This window comes from Egretta garzetta, unplaced genomic scaffold (assembly GCF_000687185.1).
Source record: "Egretta garzetta isolate BGI_Z169 unplaced genomic scaffold, ASM68718v1 scaffold541, whole genome shotgun sequence".
NCBI lineage: Eukaryota > Metazoa > Chordata > Aves > Pelecaniformes > Ardeidae > Egretta > Egretta garzetta.
In genome coordinates, this window is record NW_009258682.1 from 90543 (window position 1) to 100900 (window position 10358).

General features: G+C 41.3%; 1 protein-coding gene across 1 annotated transcript in view; it reads right to left on the reverse strand.

Moving 5' to 3' along the window:
• Positions 1–5559: 5559 nt before the first annotated feature.
• MARCHF3 (membrane associated ring-CH-type finger 3) overlaps positions 5560–10358 on the reverse strand; it is a 75074-nt gene continuing 70275 nt past the window's right edge. The window contains exon 4 of the mRNA XM_009648959.2: positions 5560–6737. Within this exon, the coding sequence (XP_009647254.1) occupies positions 6579–6737 (159 nt within the window). The 3' untranslated portion in view covers positions 5560–6578. The remainder of the gene's footprint in view (positions 6738–10358) is intronic.

Consider the following 10358-nt stretch of genomic DNA (forward strand, 5'->3'; position numbering starts at 1 on the left):
GAGTCCCCGCCCCCCCCACCCCCCCAGCCTGTGCAGGTCCCGCTGAATGGCAGCGCAGCCTTCCGGCGTATCAGCCACTCCTCCCAGTTTAGTGTCACCAGCGAACTTGCTGAGGGTACACTCTGTCCCCTTGTCCAGGTCATTGATGAACAAGTTGAACAAGACTGGGCTGAGTACTGAGCCCTGGGGAACTCCACTAGCTACCGGCCTCCAACTGGACTCTGCCCTGCTGATCAGAACCCTCTGAGCCCTGCCATTCAGCCAGTTCTCAATCCACCTCACTGTCCACTCATCCAGCCTACACTTCTTGAGCTTCCCTATGAGGATGTTATGGGAGACAGTGTCAAAAGCCTTGCTGAAGTCAAGGTAGACCACATCCACTGCTCTCCCCTCATCTACTGAGCCAGTCATGCCATCATGAAACATACTTGAAACCCATTTTCTCTACAAAGAGAGCTTTTACATGAGTCTTGTTAATATTCTGGTAAATAGCACTCTTGTGATGGATAACAATGGGAAAAATGCTTATTCTGGAAAAATAATTTTGCTCTTTTCTGGAAACTGACATGAAGAGTGTTGGGAAACACAAATGACCCTTCTGGGGAGTGTGTGCGCACGTGTGTTCACCCTAATCTTTAGAGTGAAACATCCTACCACCAGGTGGAGATCTTACTATGGAAATACTAAAACCAAACAAATAAAAACCTCCAAAAACCCACCCCACCAATCCAACCCAAAACTTCCTGCACTTCCCCGCGAGTTCCATAATAACTTTTGAAAGTTTCTGCTTTATTGAACTGAACAGCTTCTGTTTTCCTGCCTCTTACCCATCTTCCTACGCTGAAGTCCAGAAGTGCGTTTTGATTACTGCAAGGGAGGGTGAACCTTTCAGTGCTGTAGTGAAAAGCACCAGCCTCATGGAAGGGAATGCATTGTGCCACTGTGTGCAGCAAATGCCAGATATTTATGGGAATAGTAGGTTTGTTTTTTCTCCTTGTCGCACAATGTCTGTGACAAGCACTTTTTTTCCTGTCAGTTTGGAACTGCGTTCAGAACACACCACCTTGGCTGTTGTGGTTACTGCCATAATCTACACCACTCTGGGTGCGAGAAGGCACACGGGTGGATTTGGTAAGGGTATCTGACCACTGAAAAATGAGCTAATTGGCTACATGCAGTGAATTGTGTTCATGTTTGCTGGAGGTTGTTCAGTAATGAGCCAGAGAAGAAGCAAACAACATCCTAGCTCTGTGGATGTGTTCAACTGGTGATTAAAATTTTAGTAGGTCTTATTATTACTACCGTTACAGTAACATGCAAAGGTTATTTATAGGTACATTCAGTCCTTTCTAGAGTTGGCAACAGATGGGGATTGTCATTACCTGGTACTGCTCTGTTACAGTTGACAAGAGGTACAAATTGTATCAATCTGGCAAGGTGAAACCTGTTTAGTAACTTAACTGCTTGCAACTAGAAAAACACTGTACCAGAAATTTATCTTCTCAAATACTTTAGTTCCTGTGAAAACCAGAGTAAGAATCTGTTCAGGGAACAAGTGCTTGAACGGTACAGCACTAGTATTGTGTGATGAACACTCCTGAAGCAAGGTACCCATTCCTCTCAGCTGGCCCTGTTTCTACAAAAGTTTGATTTTTGGGTCTGTTCACAGCAAAAGCAGCAAACCTGTAAACTGCATTCTTTGTTTACAGTGGACAAATTCATTAATAAATCAATTGTGGCCCTGTGGTACAAATTATTTTACATAGTGTAGTCAATTATAGTTCTATGCTATGAACTGTCTTATGCCTCTGACTGATGTGTTTTTTTACCCCTGCTGCCTATACCTACATAATATTTGCCCAAGCAGAGGGCAAAATACAGAAAGATACATGAATATGTAAGTAATGTAAATACATTTTCTGTTCAATAGTTGCTAATTATTCATTTGTCTGCTTCTGTAAAAGAAGCAACTTTAAATGCTCGTCTTAAGTTTTAATGGAGAAATTTAACTGCCTTATCAGTGTATCTGCAACACAGTGCCTTTTATATTCATTCATACTGCACTGGAAGCCAGTGGGGGGGTGGGGGGGAAAGACTGCTGCTTTTGCATAAATGACTACATAGCAATTGACTATGAACTATTTTTCTCCAGGCAAAGGCGGCAAGTAGTTGATGGGCAATAAAAGCTTTTAAAGCTTATGTCCCAAATACGACAACTAGTACTAACTGGTGATTTTTATAAAGGGAATGGAGGCTACATATGATGGATGTGAATGTTTATTTAGCCTTTCCTGGTATATTATGGTTAACCTCAAGGAAACACTGGGACACTTAATTATTTCTGATATTCAAGTAAATCCATCATAGGATTATGGCAAAAGTTAGCTATTTTATCTCAGGTTTTGCTTAGTGTGCATTCACTGCTTGGAGTCCTTTGCTGCTCTCCTCTGGTTTCCTTTTATGGGTCTGCATAAATACAGGACTTGTTCTCTGTGTGAGTAACCTTGAAGAAAGGAAAGTTACATTTGGTGGCATCTGTAAAGGCACTCTTCAGCTTATGCTGATTGATTAGTAGGATTTTCCTACAGTTCTCAATTCACTCCTGGATATGAATTTCCACAGCTGGTTTGCTGGTTGCATTTTATGAACAGGAAAGATTATTGGCAAGCAAGTCTGACCTTCTCCATAATAGAAGTCATGGAATGAAACTGTAGTCTTGGTTTTCTCTGCAGCTGCAGCATTTTGCTTCTGAAGGTGGTGTGTCCCGGTGTTTGTAACGGGATGTTGTAGATAGATAGAATGTCAACATTGGCTCTGTATTTTAACAGGTTTTATTGGGAAAGTATTTTGTACACTTAGAATAGAGTTGAAGAAAAATCACAATCAGTTCAGTAACTTCTCAACATCAAAGGGAGGAAAAAATACTTCGTAGCATTGCCACAATGAGGTGTAAGAGGCTGTCAGTAAAGAACCGTAAAGAACTGAAAGCAATCACAAGTATTAACAAACTTGGCAGCTGCTGAGAGATGTAACTCTTGAGTTTTCTGAAAAAACTTTCTTATGTGGAAATAAAATTCAAAATGAAGATTAACAGCAGTGTATTAGTATGCAGTGTGGTATCATCATCAGTCATGTTACATCCTATACACCCATACTCCAGGCTTGCTTGTTTTATGGGCCTGCTAGGTACCTATAAAGCTAGGGGCCTCTGTTGCACATTTTGCATTGTCTAATAGTTTTTAAAGACACTTTTGAATACCCAAAACCACTATTTGGCAGTAAACAGGCAATACTCACTTCTGCTTGCAAGGAAAATGCTTGTTTAATTAACCAGCTGTGTGTTAAATGGAGCTTGGTCTCATAAGCAACAACAGATGACGAGCTTAATTATTATTAACAGTTATTTTTTTTAAACTTACCTTCATTTGAAAGGGAGAGCACTTTTAGCTCTCTTTTAGTGCATAAATGGTTCTCCCAGTAGCTTTTCATACCTCTTTCTGATGGTATCCCTTGCATCAAAGACCAGTTGCATAATATTGACCCCGATTCCCTTTAAGTACAGAGCTGTCACATTGCCCGGTGTGACTTCCTACTGTAAAACTGATGTAAGGCTCTTTTTTAATAAATTTAATGTACATGACAGTTTGAAGTCTCAGTCTGGCAGAACTATACAATATAAGTAAATATACTGTATTTATATATATATATATAAGTAAATATATTATATAAGTAAAGGAAAAAAATAAACCAACCAACAGATCAAAACCCCGAAGTATCTTTAATCCTACTTATGCCATGACTTACTTCCAGTTAAACAGAAAGAAGGCTATGGTATTTCTGAGTCTTCGGTTATGTCCTTCTGTATCAGTTTCTTCTACCCATGGAACATGCTTCTCCCTTATTCTTCCTCACTGGTTTATACTGCTGCTTCCTCTGCTCTGTCCTCACTACAACACGGAGCAAGGAGTTGCCCGGCTTCCTGCTGTTGAACCTCACACCTTTTCACTTAACCTTACCTTAATTTTGTCTTGCTTGTTTTATGTAGTGATAGGCTAGTCTTGCAGAGAAAAGGCTACGCAGAAGTAGAACTTCCCCACTCAGCATTTTGCTCATCATCAATACCGAACCGCAGTGGACTCTGTGTGGGTTTAACTCTGTACACTTAGGATCTGTCACCAGCAAGCAGGATGTGAGAGGAAGGAACAAAACTGTATTACATCTGCAGCTTCTTCGAAGGTTTTCTTGGGTGGCTTAAGCTTCTGCTGCTGCTTTTATCGCTTGCAGCTCAAAATACTGATTTGAATAATGCTCCTTCTATACAGCTGCTTACATGGAAAAGGAATGTAAATGGCAAGGCCAGCTGCATGAGAAGTGTAATGTTGCTGAGGAGGAAATTGAGTCACACTATTTAAAAAAAAAAAAAAAGACCTCTCCGATCTTTTCATTAGTTAACTTTTATTTTTGCTTAACTGGGAACTCTTTAAGGATAGCGTAACAAAGGTGTCATTGTACTACCAGGAGCTTTGCCTAGCTGTAGCTACTGCTGCAGCTAATTGTCTTTCACATCCATTCAGATGAAAATGAGTATTGTTGCTGTTGTAGAATATTTGACCTAATGATCCAGTTTTAAAATTGGTAATCAAGATTTGGACCTGGTGTGCCAACAGCCTCAACTAGTGGATGAAAAAGCAATACTTGTCAGAGGAGCATTCTGTCTGCAAGTCTTTAGTTCAGAAGAGAAGTGGGCATAAGAATTACTATCACCCACCTCTCTGTTCTTATATTTTAGGAAAACCAAGGAAGAATATAAAGTATGGTTTTTTTCCATGGGCTTAGTGCAAAAGGGCAAGTGTGTGACTGGATCTTTTCCGGCAATTTTTTTTCTCAAGGAAATGCATAGGAGGCTGTTGCTAGTGATGTCACCAGTCATTTTCGCTGTACTCATGCATCGAGCAGAGAAACTACAGTAGTAATGTATTTGCTAAACTGGACCATACTTCCTCTTTGGCTGCTTCAATATGCCTTTTTCAGATTAAATAAACTGTCTTTCAACAAAAAACTTGAAATAACACAGATGATCTGGGCCAAGTCACTATGCTGATCTGTGTGCATACGCCTTACAGTTTATTTGAGTAATTGTTTTCCTAGTTGCTACTTAATTCCATATCATCCTCATTTTCTGTTTCATGAAACAAAACAAAGACTAGTACTTAAGAATAACACTTCTTCCATGGGCCAGCTTTCTGTGGTCTCTCCCCAAGAAGCAAAAGTAGTAACAGAATTCTGAAGAAAGCTTACCTGAAGCGAATGTCTAGGCATTAAAACATTGGCAGTGTCCTGACCCAGCTAGACTTGCTTTATTTCTGTGCCCCTGGCTAGCAGGTTTTCTTTTAACCTGGAACTCTCTGCTTGCTTGTATGTTCAGTCTTCTATCCAGGTAGGTAGTTGCCTTTGAGAAGAGGGTTTTAAAAAAAAAAAAAAAAAAGGACTCTGGGTTTTAGGCTATCACAGAGTCTGCGATGTCCATGTCTTCAGAATCTTGTATAGCTTCCTCTGGAAGAGAAGCAGGCATCCACTGCCAAACATATGACCAACCCCTGACCTTACTGGCAGACTAATGAGTATAAATCTGCAGGTTCATGATTTTCTTACACATCTTGGCTTGCTGTGAAACTAGATTAATGTCTGAATGAGGCTGTTATTGCTTTATATAGGTAGTTGATTCTTATATCCCCTAGGTAGTTGATTCTTATATCCCCATGAAATTGACAGTTACAAAGAATATTGTTAAATAACATGACTACAGCTAGACTGGTCCAAAGACAGAATAAAGAAACAAACAGATTTGGTTTTGTGTACTAAGCTTTTTCTCCCATAGAGCACATGCTACATCAAATAAGCTCTCATTTTTTTCTTGAGTGGTATAAACTAGAATACTTTCGAGTAGGAAGACTTGCAATTGGTGTCATTTCTTCTCTTTCGCTAAATTTACTACCGAAGAATGTTCCTGTCAGAACTTCCTTGCCAAATAGGAAATAGAGAAGATAATTTTCTAATCACTTTATAGCATTTATATAATATGCCAATTTGTAGAGCTCAGTACACACAAATTTTAATAATCCAAAATATTGGTATAAAAGACATTCAAATAAATTGAACTAGGAGAATGCCATTGCTGTGCTTTAGGAAAGAAAAAACAGCATTGTCCAGCTACCTAAAGAAATAATACTGCAGGAACAGGAAACGATAAAAACAAAGCACTTGTTAAACCTGTTTTGCATTGTTAATTATCATAGTTTAATATTTTAAACAATAAAAAAGTTTGCATCACTTGATGATGCAAGTATTAACATGAGTTTGTAGAATTCTATACAGTATCTGCTAAATAAACAAGTTTGGCAGCTTAGCAAATATCATATGATTGCAGCATCCATGATTTGAATTCAAACAGTGATTTATTCCTCTGCGAAGAGTTTATAAACCAGAGTAGCACACTCCTGGGTTCTGGATGGTGCCTGACCCCAGTGAGTTTGAGGAAAACATTTTTAGTGCATGGCCCCTGTGCAGAACTGCCCCAATCAAACAATTGTCTCCTTTGAGTTCCTTTTGAGGGACTGCAGGCCCAGCAGGGACTGCTGGTTGGAGGGGACATTGGCAGACTTTGGGATTAGGAGTATCACCCTCTGATTGGTCCGACGCCATTCGTTGTATAATCTACAGTGATACCTAAAGGATACCTGGGGAGAGAAGAGAGATGCACTGTGTTTAGTCACTCTGATCCTCCAAGGAATCAGTTGGGCTTGGGAGGAAATGCCTTCAAGTGGAACAAAAAGCTCACAAGCAGCCTAACTGCAGCCTAACGGGGTGGGATAAAAATGAGCAAAAAGTGGCGGGCAAAGACAAGACCTACCATGTTCCCCATGTTGCTACAGCAGAGAAAAAAAAAACAAACACCAGCCTGCGCTCTACTTTCTGCTGTTCCCTACCTCTCACTCCTTTTTTTATAACACAAAAAAGCAGACATCCTGCCTCTGTCTTTCCCAAGAACTAGAATTACTGTCAGCCACTTACAATGAGAATGAGTTTGGGGGTACTACCACGCTGCCAGTTGTTATACTGACAATTAATGTAACTAGATGGATGGTGAAGACTTTCAGGTAGCTAAGCTGTGTGCAAACACTGATGGGGTCGTATGTTCTACCCTGTAATGCTTTATTGCTTGAACGCATCATATTCAAGATTGCACAGATGCAACAAGGTGAGTGTGAGCCATCTGCCAACATGCTTGTATCTCAGTTTAAATTGTCTTTTAATTTTTGTTATTGTTATCGGCTAACCAATTTCAACCTTAAGTGTGGTTCTGCTAATAGTGGAAGAGAAATGACTGACTGCTGTAGATACACAAGATAGTCTGGCCCTGTATTTTTTCAAAACAGTGTACTGCTTATTTTAGTGGCAGCCAAGCGTGGTGAGAGTTACATCTGTGTAAGATGATGTACACATGCAGTTTAAAAAAAACCAGAAAAACCAAACAAAAACCCCCCTGTAAGCTGGCTTGGGTCCTTTTGGGTGAAATGTGCCACATGATGACAATGACGTTCTTGTGGACAGGAGGGACCCTGTCTTGTTAGCTGTTCTGTCTTCATGTGATGGTCATTTCTCACTGATTTTTATGCAACTGTGCCACTTCTGTAGGTCCATGCTATTCAGAGGGCAGAGGGTGCCATAAAGGCTGGAGGTAATGTGCTTGGTTTGTGCAGGTGGGTGGAAGATGCTGCCGACACTGTTTGCAGAGAAGTGGCTGTGCACACTCATGCCAAAATGGGTTGTGCTGCTTGCTTTCCTACCCCTACAACGACAGGCTGGCTGCCGGTGAGGTATGGAGGGATATTAAGTAATATACATGCCTGTGAATGTATCCTTCAAATCCCTCTCCTCATTGCAAAAAAGGTGCTTTCAGCTAAGTAAATTATTTACCTTTCTATAAAATCCTACTAGGGCCAAAAAAAAAAGACTTTCTGGGTTTTTTTATTAGATCTTTATACAGCTGTCTGCTGTTAACAAGGGAAACCTGTAGAGCTTTTTTTCACTGAGCAGTTGCCCAAAGACAGCTCTTCCAACAGATGAATTGATTCCCCACCTTTCAATCTCCTCTGCTCCCCCCGAAGGTAAAGCAGTCTGCATCTTTGTTTCTGTGGAACGTCGTATATGAAAAAACATGAGAAATCTCTTCTAAAAAGGCACTGCAGTATCAGCAGAAATCATGAGGCAGAAGGAGGGGGGACCGACGGACGGACAACAAAACAAACCACCTGCAAAGATGAATGCCGTGCAAAATGCAGTGACTGCTTCAGAGGAGTGAGCTAGCATTTAGGTTGTGTTTTCAAGTAGCATCGCATGAGATTCCTTTGAGGAATGGCTGCCTTGTTTAAGCCAGGCTTTAGCTGCTTGTTTGTTTAAGGCATTTTCACAGGATATCCTAGTGAAGTTTGGCAGCTCATTTACAATAGGTTCTTGGCCGGAGGCAGTTTCCGAGTGATGTCAGCTACTGAATTTCAGCAGAGCCACAGTTACTCACCCTAAGCTGTTACACTGGATGCAAAACTCGAGATGCTAAACAAAGGCCAGATTTACATTGGTCCTTGGCACACTCAACTCCTTTGTTTGCTTCTTCAATAGGGTAGCAAGGGGGCGGGTTGTCTATCTTTCTAACTCTGAATTAATTTGGGCTAGTCTTTGTTTTAAACCAGCAGTTTCGTTATACTGCAAGCTATAGGTCCAAATCCTCTTGCACTCCAACTTGCTACTTGATCTTACAGGAGTCAAGATCACCCGCATGCAAGAGAAAGCAGAGTGTGGCCCTGAATTCTTAGTTTAAATAGCAACCTCAGTTTTGTGTCTGAAGCTTTCTTCTTGGGTGTAGCAGGTGGGGTTTTTTTGTGCATGTACGTCAGTTACAGCGATTAAACGCAGAGGAAAAGCAACCATTTTATGGAGAACTTGGCTGGTTTAGGGGAAGGGATAAAATAGCTTCTTGGATGCTAAAAATAACATCTCTCCCATTCTCTGCTTACTGGGATAACTGTGGTGTGTAAATAATCTATATGCCAGCTTTTGCCTCCAGAGAAAATAAACTGATTTATTCAAAGTAAAATGAAGTTTTAGTTTCCTTAGTTTTCCCAGGACCTAAAGGAGCATTATATCACATGTTGTGTGTAATTTACCCCACAGCACTCAATAACGAAGCCATAACTAAGCAAGCAGTACAGAATTCTCCCATTTCTGAAAATTAAAGGGCAGGAGCTGCTGCTGAAGCGCTTGACGGGGTTAACACTCACGTGGGTCCGTTCCTTGCTGTATGGCAAGGGGAGCATGGAGTCTCCCCGAAGCAAATGCAGGCTGGGGCTTTTGGCATGACTGACTGATGGGTCTCGGGCCACCAAGAAGACAGCGGTCATGTCTTCCACGCGTAGGATGCTCGGTGCTGTTTGTAAAGTAGTTGCTTTAACTCTCTACCTTGACTTTGCGAATGTGCCCTCTTGAGAAAGTGTGTGGAAACACTGTCACTCAAGCCTGTTGACTTAATCTGCAGATATACTTAAAACCTCCTCAAAACTCTTCCATCCAGAACTAATGCTGTGAGGGCAACAAGGGCACCTCCTGTACTGTGAAGAGAGCCTGAGAGTCCTTCCCACCATGTCTCTCTGGTCTGGCCACTGAATTAACCCCATGCTGAACAGGGGGGTTACTGTGCCCTGAAAGGCCTCCTGCGTGCCCTTCCCTGATGAACACGGTGCTTCATTAGCCCATCCACCTCCTGCTGGTCTGAATAATAGATTAGAGTTGAATTACATCTTCCACAACTCAGTGGACACTAAAGATACAGTATTTCAATTAAATCTACCAAGGTACACATTTACATCAGACTCACTACCACCATATTCTCCAAGTTCCAGTAACACATCACCCTGTATGCTTTTGAAGGGGTAAAAGTTATGAAGTGAATAGAAGGGGGTTTTGCCACTTACAATGCCAATGCAATAGACTGTGTTAGGGACTACAACTGGGATACTGCAGAAGTCTTAATGAGCAAGGTCAGATATGTCCATGTGCCACGGGTAATTAAACCAAACTACTTAGGCCAGACTACCCTTTCCAACTTCCAGCCATTTTGGTGCTTGTGAATTACATGTATTAGGTAAACTGGAGAGCATTCGGGTTTCTAGGAGAGTCATACTCAAAGGAAATTCGAACAACCTTGAACACCCGACAGACACGTCTACACACGGTACTGCAGGAAATGTAATTGCTATCTCGCCGCTGGAGCCAATGGCCACCCTCTCAAAGGGGAGTGCTCA